The sequence below is a fragment of the Carassius auratus genome, chromosome 21 (genome assembly GCF_003368295.1).
Source record: "Carassius auratus strain Wakin chromosome 21, ASM336829v1, whole genome shotgun sequence".
In the NCBI taxonomy this organism is placed as follows: domain Eukaryota; kingdom Metazoa; phylum Chordata; class Actinopteri; order Cypriniformes; family Cyprinidae; genus Carassius; species Carassius auratus.
The window spans coordinates 22,386,752-22,407,473 of NC_039263.1; the positions used below are offsets into that span (position 1 = coordinate 22,386,752).

At 37.9% G+C, this 20,722-nt stretch overlaps 3 protein-coding genes across 4 annotated transcripts in view; 2 read left to right on the top strand and 1 right to left on the bottom strand.

The window, feature by feature from the left end:
• LOC113038964 (cyclin-I-like) overlaps positions 1 to 5,203 on the top strand; it is an 8,227-nt gene extending 3,024 nt beyond the window's left edge. The window contains exons 4-7 of one of the 2 annotated variants that reach the window (XM_026196784.1): positions 161 to 235; positions 992 to 1,132; positions 1,974 to 2,207; positions 3,873 to 5,203. In XM_026196784.1, the coding sequence (XP_026052569.1) occupies positions 161 to 235; positions 992 to 1,132; positions 1,974 to 2,207; positions 3,873 to 4,289 (867 nt within the window). In that variant the 3' untranslated portion in view covers positions 4,290 to 5,203. The remainder of the gene's footprint in view (positions 1 to 160; positions 236 to 991; positions 1,133 to 1,973; positions 2,208 to 3,872) is intronic. The other variant, XM_026196785.1, reaches the window with a different exon arrangement.
• Positions 5,204 to 6,730: 1,527 nt separating this feature from the next.
• Positions 6,731 to 10,353, top strand: sowahb (sosondowah ankyrin repeat domain family member B). Its single transcript, XM_026196788.1, has one exon. It carries the CDS (start codon positions 6,839 to 6,841, stop codon positions 8,951 to 8,953), a length of 2,115 nt encoding a protein of 704 aa, XP_026052573.1. The 5' UTR covers positions 6,731 to 6,838; the 3' UTR covers positions 8,954 to 10,353.
• A 1,147-nt stretch (positions 10,354 to 11,500) lies between these two features.
• Positions 11,501 to 20,722, bottom strand: part of LOC113038969 (protein Shroom3-like) — a 50,956-nt gene continuing 41,734 nt past the window's right edge. Inside the window, 7 exon segments of the mRNA XM_026196789.1 lie at positions 11,501 to 12,755; positions 12,758 to 12,881; positions 14,163 to 14,432; positions 15,220 to 15,313; positions 17,164 to 17,439; positions 18,348 to 19,022; positions 20,172 to 20,233. Of these exon segments, the coding sequence (XP_026052574.1) occupies positions 12,535 to 12,755; positions 12,758 to 12,881; positions 14,163 to 14,432; positions 15,220 to 15,313; positions 17,164 to 17,439; positions 18,348 to 19,022; positions 20,172 to 20,233 (1,722 nt within the window). The 3' untranslated portion in view covers positions 11,501 to 12,534.

Consider the following 20,722-nt stretch of genomic DNA (forward strand, 5'->3'; position numbering starts at 1 on the left):
TGTGCCTTGGCATTTAAATGAACAGGAAATAAACACAGGAAATGCATGCATGTGTGTGTGTGTGTGTGAGAAACATTTGCCATTTGCCGTTGTGGCATAAAAGTGCACGAGATGCAGTACTGCAGTACTTTATTGATCACTCTCTCGGACTCTTTTTCAGGCCCGTCCGAAGTACCTGCGCTGTATCGCCATCTCTTGTTTCTTCCTGGCTGTTAAGACTAGTGAGGAAGATGAGGTGAATGCAGTATTAATATGCTGTATAATGTACAATGTCTGTTATTCTAAAAAGCAACAGAGTAGATTCATGGTCAGCATCGGTTGTTGCGGGTCTCTGTGGCTCTATTTATGCAGCATAAGTAACATTTTGCTGTGGGAAACGGTGACCCTGGATGGAACATCTCTGACGCCTCAAGTCTAAAATCAGCCCCAGTTTGATGAGCCTTCAGTAACCGTGTCCTTTACTGAGGCTGAAGGATGACACACATTGCCTTCAGCTGCTTCATGAAGTGAGGAATTATCTGTAGAAATATAACGACTGAGATTTCTGTACTTCTGGCTTCTACTTAAAACGCCGGACTAATATTTAATCCGATTATTTCCTGGCAGCCCTTTAAAGTCATTTCTGGCTAGAGCTGACCACATGATGTGGCTTAAACATAGTGAAGCAGCTACTATAATTTAGTTCCTAAGTTTTGCCAGTATTTAAATATTAGGTTTCGGATTAGATTAGTTTTTTATTTTTGTAGATGTTTCTGTCTGCATATGCAGATCCATTTGAATATCTCTTTTCACAGTACACGTTGTTTCAGAGTGACTTGCAGTAAATATTATGCAATAATAGTTTGCATTTTGTCATGACACAAGCAATCAAGTTGAGATTTGCTTTATAGTATATATAACTCAATACATGTATACTGTATAAATACAGATAAAGTTGGACATGGTTATAGATCCAACCTAACATAAATTGCTAATATCATGTGTTTTGCAGTGTATCCCGTCTCTGAGAGAGCTGGCGTCCAGCAGCAAATGTGGCTGTTCCCCGTCTGAGATCTTGCGGATGGAGAGGATAGTTCTGGATAAGCTGAACTGGGACCTGCACTCCGCCACCGCACTGGACTTCCTTTACATCGTGAGTCACTTCCTCTCAAACTACACGCAGACGCTGAAGTCTCCTTTCACACAACCAGTGATCTCTGACAGTACCTTGAATTGAATGGAGGTCTGGCTAAGTTTGTCCACAGATCGCAAGCATAGTATTAAAAAGCACTTTGTAGGTATAACAGTTTTTATACGGAAGATGTTTTCCAGTCAATCTAAATCAGATATTTTTTAAAGATCTATTTAACATCTGACAGATAACGTCTTTCAGTCATAATGCAAACAAACGCTCTCAAAAAAAGATCATAATGTATGCGTTAGTTTTTGTTAAGTAATGTTAACTTCACCAGACCTGTGCACTGTCACCATATACACCATGACCTTATTCATTTCTGCCGTAATTGGTGTTTTACAGTAGCGATATCTAATTCGCTTCGTATTGGAAGCAGGTAATATCAGTTTATATATTCTAATTCACAGAACACTATTTTAGTTTACAAAAGTACTAAACAATTGTTAAACATTTTTGCTAATGCAAGCACCTTACTGTTAAAGGTTTGGGATCTGAATACGGGATTTATTTCAAGAAATCTGTTTTGGTCTTAATTGCATTGTCTGAATTTGTATTGATGTTCAGGCAAATAAGCAAAAAAAAACTTTCTTTGGTTTTTAAAAATTTGATTGTTGTTGCTCCTCTTAGGATGAATTTAGTTGATTTTGGTTTATGTAGGTGTTGTGGGAGGATCTTCATTGTTGGCATATTGAGGTTTCTGGTAATAGCCTTGCTGTCCATGTGGGTGCTGAAGAACTGCCAGTTCACCCGATTAAGTGCTGAGATCCACAAATAGTGACTTTTCTTCATCTGTCTATAGTTTCATGCGATGGTTTTGAGCTGTAAGTCCGGGCGGCTGAACATGGCGTTGTCGGGTCTGAACCCGTCTCAGCACGTGGCTCTGCTCACCCAGCAGCTCTTCCACTGTCTGGCCCACAATGCACTGCATCAGGTGCCCGGCTCACTGCTGTCCCTCGGCCTCATCACGCTAGAGCTGGAGAAACTCTGTCCTGATTGGCTCGCTCTCACTGTCGACCTGCTACACAAATTACAGGTGAGAACTGATGAAGCTCAGTGGCTCCAAATTGTGCGACTAGTCTTTTCGATGATTGCAGGGTTCATCTGGGAAATATACACTGCTTTTTAAACCTCTGATTCTGATTGATTGTAATGTAAATCAATGAGACCTCCATAACAGGCCACTTACATAAAATGCATGTAAAAATCAGTTGTCACTCCATATTTCCCAATAATATGATAATATTTAAATGCTTAGTTTGAAGTCTTTTAACTTGTTAAAGTATAAGCTTTCAATCAGACGACAGAAGGCATGTAGTAGATTGTGTGTCTAACGGGTTTTCCAGCAAAGGTCTGATCATTTAGAGAGCTTAAAATTAGCATTTCCAATGATACAGCAGCAGGTTTCATAGGAATATAAGAGTCCATGTGTATAGAACTTTGTAAAATGAAAAAAATGAGGGAAAATGAGGAGATTAGATTCAAACACTTCCATTAAACAGATCCAAAAAGTGTTCAGGAAGATCAAATTGATCTGGGGTCGCTCTCACTTTTTCTTTAGGTCTCAGCATCAGTAATGATTTGTGACGATCCAGTTCCCTCATTATTCCTCTTTACAGAGGCTCATTTCATGCTCCATGTTTAATTGAACTCATCTGCTCAGACTATACGTTGACGCCGCAGTAGTGTGTATAATCTGTCTCACATGTTTGCTTTTCTGTAGGCTCTTTAACTCCTATCATAACTCAGTCAGTCACTTCTCCAGAGCAAAGTCAGTTATCAGTGCCAGCAGCAGTTTCAAAGCCAAAGCAAAAATACAGACCTTTAAAAGCCCCTCACTCAGCCCCTGTGATGACTGTCATATACAGCTAAAAATAAAAATAACAATTAAGAAACTTCCCACAGTTCAAGTTTATAGTGTCATGCATCATTACACCTACAGGTCCAGTAACCAACACAGTCAACAACAATGAAACCGTTTAAAATTTGAATGACTTTTTATTGAACATTACTGCCTTTTAATGTGATATATGCAGTCTTTTAAATGTTGTGGGTTGGTAACAGGGTTATTATAGTTGCCTAAAACTGAAACTAATGTTAAAACCATTAAAATTTGTTTTTTACATAAAATATAAAACATAAAATATAAAAAAGTTGCAGAGGCAGCATTTCTCATTTTAAATTAGTTTATTGCTTCTTTTCAAACACACACACACACAATACAAACTGTAATAGCATCTCTTTGACACCAAAGCTGCATTTTTGTTTAAAAATACAGTAACATTAGTAATATGGTGAAATATTATTACTGTTTAAAATAAGACTTCTATTTGAATATTTAGTAAAATGTAATTTATTCTTGTGATGCGCAGCTGTATTTTCAGCATCATTCCTCCAGTCTTCAGTGTCACGTGATCTTCAGACATCATCCTGATATTCTGATTTGCTGCTCCAGCAACATTTCTGATTATTATGCATGTTGAAAACACTTCTGCTGCTTCATATGTTTTTGTGGACACCGAAACATTTTTTTCAGGATTCTTTGATGAATACAAAAAGTTCAAAAGAGCAGCATTTATTTGAAATGTAACTGTAACATTATGAATGTCTTTTCTGCATCCTTGCTGAATAAAAGACCGTCTGACCCCAAACTTTTGAACGGTATATCATCAATGATTTCTTTCTGTTTCCTTGCTTTCAGATCGACAGTTCTCAGCTGATTGGCTGTCGAGAGCTGGTTGCACGTTGCCTATCCATGCACACGGCTTCCCTGCCTCCCAACACTGTGTACATCTACCATCCCCTGCCGAATGCCCCGGGGCCTCGGGACGGGGGAGTCCTGCCCCCCTGGCAAGTCTCCCCTGCCCCGACAGCGCCCTCTGACCCCAACACCACCCACACCCGCACATGCAAGTCCTCAGCCAAGCGAAAGGTGGAACACATGGAAGTGGACGAGTATTTTGACGGGATCAAGCGCCTGTACAATGAGGAGAGTCTCCAGGAGGGGGCGCCCACGTGCACTGGCCAAACGGTGGGAGGAGGGCAGGGTCCACCGGTGACACAGCAGAATGCTGGATCCTCCCCCTGCCCGCCTCTCCAACCGGTCAGAGAAACCTAGAGGAAACAGCCAAACAATCACACAGCCGCAGCAGCCGCAGTCATCGCTTCACCTCAGAGCAAGAGAGAGGCCAAAAATACTAACAAAAAAAACCCTATACTGTGCATGATGCCATTTCATAAGCTTAAACATAAGGCTTTTAAAAAAGCAGACAAAAAAAGTTATATAAAGGAAAAATGTTTGCAAAAAAAGTATAAATATTTTTCCCTCCATCTGTGGAAACAGGTATTGTTCCTGTTTGTCTCTTTATATGTAGTTGCCAATTTAGTTTCCTGTCATTTATTTCCTAGCTGTTGTCTTCTTTTTCTTTTTGTCAAACACAGACCTCAAAAACCTTTGAGTGCTTTTAAATATCATATTAAAATGTTTATTAAAATAATACAAACAATTATTTTAATAAAACTAATAAAGAAATATTTACTTATTATTATTATTATTATTATTGTTTTTTTTTTAAGGCTGTAGTTAAAGAGTGGCATTTCTGAAGATGTATATTAGTTTTGTACAAATGTACACTCTCATTCACGACTGGGTCTGATTGCTTGAATGTGTGTGTGTGTGTGTGTGTGTGTGTGTGTGAGAGAGCTTTTGAAGGGTGATAATGTCCCTATCACTTCCTTATACTGAGCATTAAAGATGAGCTAATGTTGTTCGTGACATTAGATCACACATGGTGTCACTTGGTTAGATGATCTGTTTGTCGCTTGCTCTAAACCTAGTAATGTAACTGTTGTAATGAGTAGAATAAAGTGCGTACGATTCTGAACTAACAGAAGAAGCTTTAGACTGTAACCATTCCTTTGTTGATCATAACCCTCCTGCCGAAAGCTCTCTCTCCTGCTCTGAGGTGCTGATGACAGTCGGGCCGCTGCTGAGAAACCTCCCAGTGGTCAAATAAATGAAAATCTTACTGAGCTGCTCTTGTCTTGTCGTTTTTCTGAGTTTGTGGAGAAATAATGTTGTGCTAAAGGATCCCTGTTAACCTGAGATCTTTACTGTGGACTCCTTGTAGTCATTAACACGAGAGAAACGGAGGGGTCATAGGTCAGACTTCTGCGTCATCTGATGTATGGTTTATGTGATGTAGCTAATGGATGATGGATGAGTTGCCAAAGAAAGGTTCATTAATATCTAAAGCCTACAATGACATGTGAAGTAGCTATTTATTTAAATAAGAATTTGTTGAATTACTGCAAATACAGTGTTTTATCTAACAAGGTAGCCTTAAGAAATGGATGGAACAATGTTCCTGCAGCTGCGTATATGCAAATGCAATTTGTACAAAAATCACATTTCTATTATTGAAATATATTGTCATATGATGTAAAAACATGTATGAAACCTATTAAAAATGTGAACATTTTCATATATTAACATATACATCTAGCCAATAAAATGTAGCCTTATATTTATGTAGATTAAAAAAAATTATTCATTGAATTTCCTTTTTTTAAGGTAAGTGGTTGCAATTTATTTGAGCTATATTTAAATAAACAAATATAGTTGACCAACTTTCAACATATATATTTTTTTATTAAATGTAGCTAAAATAAAATAAATGATATTACATGTTGATATTATGTAAATACAAGATATACTCGTGTTTTTTAAACATTTATTAAAAATATTTTAACATACTTTCTGTATACATGTTGTTTTAATATATTTGTTTTATTTATTTTTGACATGGTTGCTACATTTAAAACCATAGAGAAGATATTATTAATGTACATAAGTAAATTTTATTATAAGGTTTTTTGTTACAAACTTAGAATAGGCTGTATGTGAAAATTACACATGATCTTGCAGGGAACATATATGGCAATATCATTCTTAAAATAGTGGAATATATGTCATATATTAAATCTTCGTACGGTGAATTTAATGTCATAAAAAAAAAAAATAATGCTTCAGAATATTTTTCCATCATTAACTTTGTTTATATTTTCATTGCATGAAGGTCAGTGTTTAGTGAATGTTTCAGTGGATGGAGTCAAGTTCACACAGGTGATGAACTCACATTAATTATGAACGTGCAACTACAAGAGTTTTGAGCAGTACTAATATTTGATCACTTAAAACAAACATTTTATCTTTTAATAAAAAACTTTTTTTTATCAAATGCAGTAGACATTTTTTAATCGTCTCAAATATGTCCAAATACTTCAAGGTGCCACTGCTTATTTAATCCTTGTGTATCAATATAAATAATAAATCCATACATACAGTTATAGTAACATACATATTCTACAAATGACGTTTCGATCATATTTTACAGTAGGCTATATACAGTATATTTTAGCAGTTTAGTAGTAAGATTTACTTAATATTGTCTTTACCAGACTTCATACCAAAGTTTTTAATAGACAAATTATTTTAAACATAAATATATGCATGTATAGATAGAGATGTATGCAGCACGCAGGTATGCAGGTGGAACTGAGAGGAGCAAGTGGGCGGAGTTAAAATCTCAACAGGCGAAACCGCTTGTCAGCTCCTTCAGTTCAGTTTGATTGCGCGAAAACACGAGAGATTCACACGGTGTGAGCATGGCCACCGACTTCACGCAAGACTCCGTGCTGCGCTTCATCATCAACAACGGCGGGACGGTGCGAAACGCGGATTTGTTAACGCACTTCAAGCGGTTTCTGCGGGAGGACGAGGAGAGGGAGCAGAACCGGGAGTTGTTTAAGAGGTATGTGAACACCGTGGCGACTGTGAGGCAGGAGGAGGGGGTGTCTCATGTTGTTTTGAGAAAAAAATACCGTATGCATCTCGGAGACGTCGCTAAGAACCGCGAGCCGGTAGGAGACTCAAAACAAGCCTTGACTGGGAAACCACAAGCTGCTTTGACCATCCCGAATCACGTCGAAATCCTGCCAGTTGCTGGTATCCTCACCACCACCACCAACAACAACAACAACAACAACGATTCTACTCCCAGTTTTGGGAAAGCTGTCAGAACTTCATCGCCTCATGGGAGGGTACAACCTTCAGTATCTACTTCCTGTGAGAAACAGGTTAACGACACCTGCCCTTTGAAACCAGCCCCATCTGACACGGACAGCCGCTCGAATGGGAGCGGCCAGAGCTATGAACAACAGACATGGGAGGTGAAAGCAACCAGGGAGGCAACAGAGCCGGAGCACAACAGTGTTTACGTTGCCAAACAGAGACAATTAAAGGAAGCAGATGGTTGTGAGCAATCCATCGTCAACCCTGCGCATTGTGCTTACTACGAGGTTAAAGTGTCACCTACCGTTGAAAAGAAAAGCACCCCAGACATTCACATTAAAGAATGGCCTATGGACTCGCCCCTTGGACAGTCTCACATATACAAGTCTTCACCTTGCCTTCTGGACCGTCCTGTTTCTCCACACATACACACCCAGACGTACAACCAAGCTGGCTTAAGCCAAAGCAATGATAGTCTACTACGACCAAACGGACGGTTCAATGGATTTCCGATCCAGGAGCGGGACGAATATGAGCCTCACGGCTTGTTCGTTGACGATCCTGCAATGTACCTGCAGGTCCGTCGTCCATCGAGTCTATCCTCAAGTCATGATAGCGTCTCAATCCCATCCCCTACTTCTACTCCACCTGACACCGGTTGGCCGCATGGCAATGAGTGGTCCAGCGACCAGGGACTTGTCCCAGGACAAGATGGGAACGATGTACGCACTTTCCTGCGTCGCACTCAGGAAGCACGACTGCTTTTGCAACTGCACCAACAGAGTCGCTCCATCACACCCATGCATCATTCGATGGGTCACCTCGTCGACGAGGACTCGAGAGCGTCTACACGAAGCAGTTCTCCAGAGACCCGTCACGGACCCATCGTCCGCCGCTTGACGTCCCGCCTGCAGAGTCGCATGTGCCGGAGTCTCGGGGAAAACCTTGATCAGCCGTTCCCAGAGGACAACATCTCAGCGCGGCAGAACCGTCTCCAGCTGCTGTCCTCGACTCTAAGCATGGGAAACTTAATCTCGCAGTCCTCTAGTCGAGGACAAAGTTTCAGAGACCTTTCATCGCCTGCTGGATCCACACGAAGCTTATCAACCTCTGTGCACGATGGTTCCTTCAGCAGCAAACATTACTCCATCCCTCTTGACCACAGAGAACATGACTGGTTTGTCAAAGCGGCATCAGGCACGTGGACCGACATCTACGCTCTCTTCCGAGATGACCCGAACCTCTTGAGCAAGCGAGACTTCATATCCGGCTTCACCGTCGTCCACTGGATTGCCAAACACGGGGACCATCGCGTCTTAAACACGCTGTCATACGGCGTCGACAAAGTCGGGATGACTCTGGATGTCAACGCAAAGACTTTGGGTGGCTACACGCCGCTTCACCTGGCCGCCATTCATGGCCATAAGAAACTCATTCGGCTCCTGGTGCAAAAGTTCAAAGCTGATGTGCAGATTAGGGACAGCAGTGGAAAGAGACCGTGGCAATATCTGAGCAAAGACGAACAACGGGACATCTTAGAGCTTCTAGGCGCATCACAAAAACGCATTAGTGGTAGTCCAGCAATGCCAGCAAACCTGTCCACAAGACCTGCGACGACCAAGGTGAATGTCAAAAGACATACGTCTATCGCTGCACTGTTCAAACACAAGTCTCACTTGACAGTCTCATCTGGTCCAGAAGACTTCTAGCGGCTAGATTGTTGTAAGAACCTTGGTGGCACTTTTTGCTGGTGAAAAACACCTATTTTTATAAGTAAAATGTGGAAACTTGCATCGAATGGTTCAAAGTTTTGTAACCTTGTATATCCACAAATGGGTTTGTGTGTCTTCTGTGAACGATATTTGTATATTTTGGTGTTTTGAAACTGTGAGGCAGATATTATACACCTTTCTTGTATTCTGAACATATTATGCTAAAGGGATAGTTCACCCCCAAATTAAAGTGCTCTAATTTTTTGCTCACCCTGAATATTGTTTCAAACCTGTTGTTTTTTATTTTGTTCCATGCATCTAATGAATTTCAATCTCAAGTCCAAAAAATGCAGTTCTTCAAAATATCAGAAGGTAGAAAGCCATGCACATTTGTAGAAACCTGTAGCTGAGTGAATGACGGCAGGATTAACATTTTGGGTGGACTGTCCCTTAAACAAGTCTCATATGCAACAGAGTTTTGCTTGTGCTGACAAATCAGATTTCCCTTCTTGTTGTTTCAGACTGACGATCATCTAAATACATATTCTGCTCATAACAAGTTTTTAATTTCCTCTACAGGGACAACTTTGTTCCAGTGCCCTGTATTTGTTTTTATCCTTGAGCTCTGCAGGTGTAGGAAACTCTTTCTGCCCCCGTTGTTGTACTTAATCTAGGAAACTATGTAAGCATTTCAATCTCATTTACGGTTTTAGTTTTTTCATGTTGGGATGCTGCAGTTGGTGACTATCTTCACATGATCTCAGACTTTGGTGCTCTCCAGCACTGTCCGCATTGGTGATGAATACCACAGATAAGCTCCTAGCTGGTTTAGACCGTTTAATATTTAACTCACCTTTCCTCTTTATCTTAATACGTTGGAATGAGCAATAAAGACAAAAACCTTCAAATTCCAACCCATTTATAAGAACATTTATTTATTGCTGAGGAGATGCCAAAACAACGGCAACTCCCAGACCTTCTTAAGTGCTTAGGTCAAGTTTTCTTTCTTGTTTTTTTTTTTCTCAGAATCATTGTATAGAGTGAGTTGAAGTGGGAATGGCAGTTCTCTGTTGGTTTGCATGCTGGGCTAAACCTGTTTTTGCGTGTTCTGTCTGATCTGAGAGATACAGGAAAACAGAGTTTGGTATGATCGGTGGAGCCGGGTGTTTTTCTTTCTCTTTCCCTATCACAGTTAAACTTTTTTTGTTATTCCATGGAAACTTCACGGCCTGGACTGTGGTTATGAAATGTTGTGTTTGCTGACACGTTTCGACATGTCAGTGTGTGTTGGCTGTGTTTTTGCTCTGCATTGAGTCTTACATAATATTTACACTTTGTAATGCACCTTTATGTTCCAGAGTTATTATTTGAATAAAAGACTTTGACCTTTGTAAAACAGTCCTTTGACCTTTGATTCAATGCTTTAAGATACGGACCAATCACATTGTTGGAACATGAAATCAAGCAATCTTTCTCAGCATTTTTAGTTGTGCTCCATGCTACATTTTTAGACATTTTTCTCTTTGATTTCTCATCATGCCATAATGTCTGAACCTTATGAGGCATATAGTGGTTTCATGCAGTGCTTAAATGATTCAGATTGCTTGCTCAGCCCTGATAAAGTAATGCATATCACTATGGTTTAGCCATTACCCTGATCTGGTTACCATTACATTGTTTGTTTGGCAGTTTCTTTTCCCTCGCTAGTTTCCTGTTGCAGTATTCTTTGAAGCACTGACCATATTATGACCTGTATCAAGTGACTTGATTCTCTCTAAAAAGATCATTTCAAGATCAAGGTGAACATATTCCCACACCTTCTGACCTGGCGATCAATTTCCATGACTTTCTCATGCATTTGTGATTAATAGTTTCTGTGATTATTTTCACAAAGAGCAATTGCTAGATGCTGAAATATTTTAAAAAGTGTTACTTTTTCCCTGCCCTTTTCACTTGCATGAGCAAATGGCTTGCACAAATGCAAAACATTCAGAACATACCAGAACTTCACCTGCTATGTGGCATAACTTTCATTTGTGGTGAATATTTCAGATGTTTATTGTAGTTTTTGAGCAATAAAATCTGAAATATTTGACAAGTACATCAATCATTCAACATAATTAAAGGTAATTCTGCGTCTAAATAGGAATGTATACATGCATGAATTATTATACCTATAATGAGTTAAGTATAAAAAGCAAAAATAAAATTCTGTAAGGTTCTGTAAATATACTATTAAAATCCAGAGTCAGTATATTAATGAAATTGGTTGTTTAATGCAGTGGCTCTAGTGTCCTTCATTAGGCCTCATAAGTTTAAACAATGCCTGATGAAGGTTGCATGACAAAAACGTTGCTTTAAAAATATTATTTACACGCTAGAGCAGTGTGTGGGATTCATTTATTTTTGTTAGGAATAAAACCGCTGAAATATTAATGTTTAATTAAAATAATTCTATTAATATACTAAAACGCTAAGTGTCCCTTCAGCATTATCAGTTAGAATTGACAAAACTGCAAAGAATGTAACCACAAAACAATGAGGTTGTTTTAAAAAATAGATTTATTTTGACTTTTTGCTTTGAAACAGTGTAAAGCATGGCCGAACAGTTTCTTCAGATTAGCCCCAACAAAACAAAAAACAGAACAATAGCATGTGCATCGGTTCACAACAGCAGTTCTGCCTCTTATACAAGAACAGTCTGATATAAATGCTTCTAATACGAGCATCTACAGTTTGCTGCTATCACGGCCTTTTCATACAGATGTGCAGGGGTTAGATATTTCGTAAATAAAGATGTTCTCCAAATAAAAAAACAACCACAAATTCAAATAAAATAAAATATACTGGCAAAATATTTTGGGCATGTGCATTGTGATCCAAACCAAGAAGTAGAAAACACCCTGCATGGAGCGGAGTTGTGAATAATATTCATAATTTTTGCATCCTAATCAATATCGAAACAAAAGTTCTGATACTGTGTTCAAGTGCTGATGAACCATCATTATTTTTTCTGATTTAGGTATAATAGCACCTGTTAAAGCCGGCCAAAACCACCCTCGCTAGTCATATGCTTACAAAAATACAATATCTATTCTGCTTTTTAACCATCTAGATTTTCAAATCACGAGGGGATTGAGTATATACAGCAACGTACAGAGTACAAAATAGTTTCTAAACCACGTAAAATCATAAATAATCAGCTGTCGCTTTTATCGACGGCAGGAATTTCAAATAGAGCGAAAGTGTTTGCGTGTTCAATAGTTTCTTGTCTTTGTGACGTCCTAGTGGTTCACGTGTTCCAAAGTGCTCAGGGCTGGAAATGATTTGTGTTTCGGCCAATCACAACGAGGCATTCGGTGCCATTGAATTAGCATTGTGCTTCAGTGATGTGCTATATGTGTAGTGTGTAGTGTGAATGCACTGTGCATTTGTTTAGTGTCGATAAAACACAGTTCTGGTCTTCCACACTTTAATAAGTCAGAAATAGTCTCCTTCATTTAAGGCACTTCTTAGTGTGCATTGCATTGATTCTGATTCGTCCTCGGCTGCAAGCGACCATTCTATGATGGGCGGAGTCAGAGTGAGGTCACAGTGGTGGGACGTGGCAAGTGGGTGGAGTTAAAACAATGTGGAGTTTGGGGGGCGGGGTCAGTGTTCTGTGGGCGGGACTCAAGGGGGAGGGTCTCCTCCAGCCTCTGCACTTGCTCCTCCCCCTGCCGTATGAGCTCGTCCAGGTGGCGCTGGCGAATCAGAAGGGCAGGTTTGATGCGGATGTAACGCTGATAGTCGCGCAGCTGGGGCCGTTCAGGTAACCCGCCAGAATGTCCAGAACCACTCGCTCGCGCCGGTCCAGGTTTTCCTTCAGCTCCCGAGCGTCTTCCTGTTGACTGCACAACTGCTTCCTCTTCAGCTGCAGCGATTCCTGCAGACACACACAAACATCAGAAATTAATTCTTTTATTCAGTGAGGACGCATTAAATTCCTTCATAACTATCCCAGTACTAAAGCAGTTTGTTTATGTGGGTGAGTGTTTATGATGCTGTAATGTTCTAAAATGTTTTCTAATCGTTGTTTTGGACATGTTTATTTGAAGCAGGATGGGTAAAAGTGGCTGTGGGCAGAAGAGACTGATTTCATTACAAACCAGATCCTTGTTTGTTCACTGGTGTATTAAAGCAGATAATCCCATTTTCCTTGTTCTTTTGAAACGTTTAATGATTTGTAACATGCCTGATCATTTTGGTCTGAAGTTTTATGCACCAGATTTCAGTGCAAATCGTTTTGTAAACCTGTAATGCAGGTCATTAGTAACACCAATTTGCAAAAGCATTGTTTGCAAGGATGTGACAGCACTAAATATAACGGATCGAAAGCAGCAGGACATTTTTGGCTTTGCTTTTTTGCTGTACCTTTTAAGACTTGTAAGTAAACTCCATATTAGCATAAAAAATTATCACTAATTATTTTTCATTACTGTCCATCAATACAGTCAAAAACAGTGTTTACATACAAGTCTAAAAAGTTACAGTAGCAAAAATGTCCCATTTAGTTCTAAACATTATTTTACTATAATTAAAATGTTATAATATATTTACAATTCACACATTTTTTTTTTACATTTATTTTTTTGTAGTATAATTAAAATACTATATTTTTGTATATTTTAAAATAGGTTTAGTCATTTTGTTGTTGTTTTTTGTAATTTTTTGTAAAATATGATAATGTATATTAATATAGACAATTTTTTTTACAGAGATTTGATTACATTTTTATAGTTTACAGTTTCATATATTTTTTTATAATATATTTCAGAATGTACAAAAAATTATAAAAAAACAATACATACAATATTTGTATAAACAAATAACCAAAAAAATTATGAATATAAATATATTTTTGATTAGTTTTAGTGACTTATATTTACTAGTTAATTTTTGTAAAACATTGTAAATACATATTTAATATATGTATAACATCTTTAAAATATTTATAATTTAAAAATATATTATTCTTTAAAGTTAATTTTTTATGATTTTAGTACGAGTTAACTATAAAACCCTTTTTTCTAAATTTAAGAATGTTTAATGAAAATTATAAAAAATGATTTAATTAAATAGATTTTGGTGCATGAAATTTAGATGAATATTCCAAATCAATTTCAGTGGGGAAATCTGTTTGTTTATTTCCTGCGACGCTCCTCACCCTCTCCTCCGCAGCGTCGTCGTCCAGCGCGCTGAGGGCGTTTTCCACGCGGGCGAGTCGAGCGCTCAGCGACAGCAGCAGGTTGACGATCTTCTCCAGGTCTCCGACGAACATGCGGTACTTCTCTCTCTCGTTGGGTTTGCAGCGCTGCTGAACTAAAGCCTCAATGCTGTCGCCCAGAGCTGTGAAGCGCTTCTGCTGCTCCGAGAGCTCGTCTCTCTCTCCCTGCAGCGACCGCACGCTCACCTGCAGCGCGTGCAACAGCTCCACCTGCAGGAGCAGACACAACACTGCACCCTCAACAAACACACACTGAAGAATGGCTTTGTGCTCAATTATGTGCCACTGCATTCAGTGAATACAATATGAATCCAGTATGAGAGTGTAAACAATGCAGTCACTGTTACCACACAGCAAGCATGCAAATATATTTTTATAGCTTTTAGTTATATTCTTAGTTATTAGATGTTAAAATATTACATAACGGAACATACAATATGCATTAAAAATAAAAAATATTTATGCATTATAAAATAAATATATTTTGGTAGGTTGCTTATATTTGGTGAGCGCTTATATTTACTAATTATTAGATGTTAAAACTTTTGCATAAACATGCCAAATCTATCTATAAAAATGTTACAAATATATATTTTTGATAGGTTTTAGTTCCTTCTATTTCTTAGTTTAGTTATTTTATTACAAATAGCTGAATCATAATGAAATAATTAAATGCTAAAATAATAATTATATATGTATAAAAAATTATAAATATTTATAAAATACAAATACACATAACTAAACCTATCAAAATACATTTGCTAGTTATTATTAGATGTTAACATTTAAAAATCTTTCTATAAAAATATTTATGTTGTACAAATATATTTTTGATAGGTTTTAATATTATTAAATGCGGAAACATAGATAAATCTATAAAATGCATGTATAAAATATTCATACATGTATTGATATTTCATAGGTTGCAGTTACATACATTTTGTAATTATTATTCCTATTCATTTTTTTTATGTTAATTCATAAATGTGTATCTGACCTTTTTCTGATTCAAGTGCTCTTCCTCGTCATCCAGGTTGGTTTCTATTTTTCTTGGAGCAGTCTCAGAGGGAGTATCTGGACCATCCTGAGCCCTAACGGAGATCAAACACACCAAACAATGAGTTTTACTCCTGAATGCCCTATTTAGTCAGATAGAGGAACAGAGAATGGCTAAAATCCACATTCCCCGTGTCAAACAGAGCACAAGTAATTTCACGTTTAGTTCAACGACTCTACAGAACAAACACACGCCGCATATAACCAGGAGTAAATCAGTTTTATAAGTGATAGATAGATGTTTTAAAACGATTTACTGTGCTGTTACTATAGTACATGCAGTTAATAAATGCATAAACCGATTAAAGAAAATGCATTTGATTTTGGATATAAAAACATGTGCAAAAACCTTTTTATATGATATTATGTCAAAATAAAATACATAGCAGTACCATACTTTTCACTGTTTTGTTAATTATTTATGCATGCATAATCCTAATGCATTGCACTAAAATGTTCATTTAAGAAAGAAAATTGAATATTTTATGTAACAGTATATTTTATGAGCATGTCTGCAAAACTGGGTCTAGTATCGGAGTGTGTGACAAGTTTCTCCATTCAGCAGGTAGATGGTGAATTGTGTGTATTCCATGATCGGCCACTAGATGTCAGTGTAGCTCTGCTCTGATTAGCGCGTGTCCTCTCATTATACAGACTAGAGAGTAAAAGTTTTACACACGGAGAGGATGAGAGACCTAGTTTGAATAATCTGACAAAACTAATCAAGATCATCCATTTTATCTCTGAGTTCCATGTGTTTGATATCTTTCCAAGCATTCCAGTGGAATGTTTGTGTTGGATATAAAGCTATAAATCCTGTTTTCAATTAACATCTTTCATGTTTTCTGCAAACTTAGATCAGTGTATTTGTTTTAAATGAGCACATGGGTATCTTATTACATTGAAGTTTTTTTTTTTTTTTTTTTGTATGTAAGACCAGAGTATTCTTCACTTGGAGTACAGATATAACAATTTATATCAGCCAGGACGATTTATTGGTTTATGTGATAAATATAAATCTACCAATAATCTCCTCAAAAGACAATTTTTATGTAACAGATTTAGGGATATTAGACCATTTTACAGTAGCTATTAATATTCATTTCATGTTTGAAATTTCATTCCGTACATATCAGCGCTCTTAGTATTATTATAGTATTTTTAGTATTATTTACATACAATTATAGTATTTATTAATGGTAAATGATAACTTAATACAATTATAAAATAAGGTTTTTTTTCATTATTATTGTTGTGAATTTTTTTATCTTTGACCATTTTTATTAGGCTTTATATAACTTATTTTTTATTTAAGTCTTCTTTAGTTTAAGATTTAGTAATTTTGTAACTTGTTCTATTCACTTGCTTATGCTTATATAATATATTTAAGTTTAAGTGTTTCATCTAATATTTATGTTCTATTTCATTCTCCTTTATTTAAATCACTGGAAAACAGTTCTTAATAGTTTTAGTTTTAGCTAAGAGTAAAAACACTGCATCCTGGTTTCTAGATATCAACAGCCATTAAAAATCCCATATTAGTCATTCAACACCTTGTGCACCATGTAAATAATATGTTAAATGAGTACAGTAATCATTGAGTTAATACATCAATCCTGTATCACAGTACCGCCACAGTCACTTCTTTTTTTTTTCAAAGGAACATGAGTGAATTATGAACTAAATACAGGAAACATAAAGAAGCGTGTCATTATCTTTACACAGAGTTTTCGCAATAAAATTAGGCCGTGACCTTTGAGCACTAATATAATCAGCTTTAAACAAAGAGCTCTTGTGTTTATTGTTCCTGTGAGCATGAGATGCAGCTGATGATTGGGTAACACTATATACATGATTCCTCCTTCACCATCTGTTCAACACTCACCTGTCACTTAGATGGCTGCTGTGTGATGGGAAGATGTCCTCCATCAGATCCAGGGTGGTTTTACTCGCCCAGGTGTCCAGGAGCGAGGTGAGGGATTCGTCGTGGCTCACCAGCTCTCGGGCTAACTTCTCCACGAGCAGCTCGGCTTGTGTCCGCTCTCGTCTGGACAGAAGATGGTAGTCCGGTCCCAGGATCTCAGAGGCGTCCTGCTCTGGAGGAGCGCTGACGGGCGACTGGGGTTGAGAGGCGTCAGCGTCAGTCAGACTCTCACGGCTGCTGCAATGTGAAATGATAGGAAATCATGTTACGGTAATGAGACTGAAGGATATTTGGGGCTCAGTGCAATCGATGGCATGACAGAAATGAATTACAACCAATTCCTTCATTTCCTTTTGAAAAACATAAAACAAAAGCAAAATCTGGGTTAAATCAGGCATATACAAAGAAAGTAAATAGAGCCAATTTGTTAAACTGTTAACTGTTTCAGTAGTGCAGTCACAAGACATGCACAATACATGTGTTAAAGTGATTTCACAGTGGAAAAATATATTACAAAATGTGCTTCAGAAATGTCAGAAAAATACATTTTTAAATTAAATTAAATTAAATTAAAATTAAATGTATGCATGTAGCAGTAGCTTTTATTCAAAGCGACTAACAGTGCATTCAGGCTGACATTTTTTACCTAACATGTGTTCCTTAAAAATACTTTTTGGGTTAATGCAAAATGTTTTTTTTTCCCCATTTGTCATATGGGTCACCTCACCATGGTCTTAATTTTTGCTTATACACTTTTATACTGTATATATAAATACATTTGTATTTGTGTATATATTTATCATATGGGTGTCACTTCACCATAGCCTTGACTTTTGCTTTTTTTTGGTCTAAGAAAAAAAACAAAAGGACGAATTTTAATTGTTTTTTGTGGTATTCAAATGCTGCAGACTGAGATGAACTTGTACTGAACAGAACATTCTTTTAAATGTGACTGTATTGTAACATGAATGTGATTGACATGTTTGTTTGTTGCTCTTGAAACAACATTCCTATCACACAAATCATAAGCCAAAACCTAACCTACATTAAAAAAATAATGAGGGATATGATTGGCACATAAAATCATGTTCAAGCCCTTAAATTAATCCCTCAAAATTTCAAGACCAACAAGAAGTGGTCTCTACCTGATGGGCTGTAATAGTCCCGGATGCTGGAAAGACACCTCCACGTTCTCCTCGACTGGCGGAGGAGGCGGGAAGTCCTCCGTAATCTCGGTCTCTCTGATGGGCAGTGCAGGCGGTGGTGGCGGTGGAGGCACAAAAAACACTTCATCATCTTCTTGAGACACACTCTGAACATCTACGAGGTTAGAATCTGAGATCCGAAGAGAGAGAAGTGGCTTTGTTGGGGAAACCTGGCTCTTGGGAAGGATTTGCAGCCTTGAATCAAGTTGTGACCCCGTGACCTCTGGGTGTGGAGGTGAGGAAGTGGCCACCGGACACGGGAAGTTCTTCAGGGTGTCTTCAGAAGTGCTGGTGTCGCTGGAGTCTTGCCGCAGCATTCCCACTGGACTCCTCTGACTATGTGGGCCAGTTTCGGGAAATGCAATAGAGTCCAGGTTGGGCTGATACAGTCTGTCTCCGTTATTCCAGTCAAGGCCTGGAGAGGTCAAAGGGCAAGGGAGTCCCACAGACGCAGCCAGACCTGAAGCACTCTGCGCTCTAGGCCGGTCCGAATGTCTCTGACGCTCACGCCTCAACACAGGTGCGTTTTGCTGGACAGGACCCTGGTTTGGCTGGTAACTCCTCTCCATATGTGCTGAACTTGACGGCTGTTTGTGTCCCATGTTTACCAACACCCTATTAAAAGGCACAATATGTAAGTTTTTGCATACAACAAAATGCGAGCAAAGAACATTTACATTGTGAAAGAACATTGTGACTGACTTCAGTCTAGCGCGAGTTTAAGCACTCTCAAAACTCCTCTTATAATCAGAAGAGCTGTCTATACACGGTTTGATGAATGAATCTCTTACATCATACTTACACCTGCACTTTATGATGAGAGAATTCGTGTGAGAGCTGAATTCAGTCAAAGTGAACAAAAAACTAATCTGAATGCCTCTGATTGGCCGTTGCATTCAACAGACTCGTATGTGTGAATGGTTATAATGCGCAAAACTGTAAAAAGGTGTAAAAAATAATGGAGCGACATTGAGCAGATCTAAATTTAATGCTGCGGTAAGTACTTTTAATTTTAACTTTATTCGCAACAGCTGTAATTAACTGTACAGCAGCATTTGTGTCTGCTGTGTGTGTTGTCAGTTTCTACAAGCAGAAAGTGAGGATAGTGCGGATATTTCGTCATTAAAAGGGGACAATGACCAGGGGCGATTCATTATTTAAAATGTGAATTTTTTTTTTTAGTTTGGGATAACTTAAATGCATGAAATATACCGCGCACTGTGCAAGTTTTAGATATCTGATTACGAAAATCGTACATATTGTACCTTTAAAACATGCATATGAAATGAGAAAGTAGCATCATTATGTTGTGCTTGTCTAGTTTCCAATAGCTGTCATTTTCCAAGTAAATTAAATGCAAATCATTTATCCTTCTGGTGGGAATTCGTGCATGGCTCAAAACAAACTCAAAAATAGCTGCAGCGGGACTGTCACTGCCACTGCCCGATTAAGGGTTGGTCCTCAATTTAAAACCATTTATGGGTAAATATTTCCATAAAACTCTGTTTCAAATAGTTTAGAACTTGCAAAGATTATTGCTCCTTAAAGGGCTGCACAATACTTGTGGAACAAAAATGTTACTCATGCAAATCTGTCTTAATTTAAAGCCTATAGAATGCAAATAGATCATCCAATGAATGAAATATTTGTATGTATAATCGTTTTAGTATGTGAATTCTGTGCCAAATAATATCTACACATGTTGTATACAGGACTTTATTTGTAAGACACGAGAAGTGAATGTTTTTTAATGAATACACAAACCTGTTTTCAAAGGATTCCTTGGAGGAAACTCTCAATGACTGAGGGTCTCTGGCTAAGAAGTCCTAGACAAAAAGAGAACAAAAGAACAAATAATATTTTATACGAGCAGGTGACATTGCAGCACTTTCTAGAAGAGGTGAAAATAGTGAAGTTTCCTATACCAGGAACAGGAAGTTAATCATTATTTCATGGTTACCTCAAGTTTAGAGAGCGTTGGTACTTTAACGTTAATTTTAAACTCAAGCGCATGCCATGACTACTGATAAACTAAGATCAGTTAATAAAAATAGACACAGCATGACAACATCCTCATAGCTGAACGATGTCGTTTCAGTTAGCATGAACTGTGAACAGATGCAAAGACTGAGACCTGAATGGTGTGCTTGGTTTTAATTTTTTTTCGTGGCTAGAATGTTTAGTTTTATGTAAAGCCACAATATCAGCAAGTAGCAATGTCATCATCCTGGTATCTTATCCCCTGCTTGAACCATTTCCAATTTTGCTTTGCTGGAACAGTCTGGGATTTCACAGGATAGTTGTGTGTCTACTGT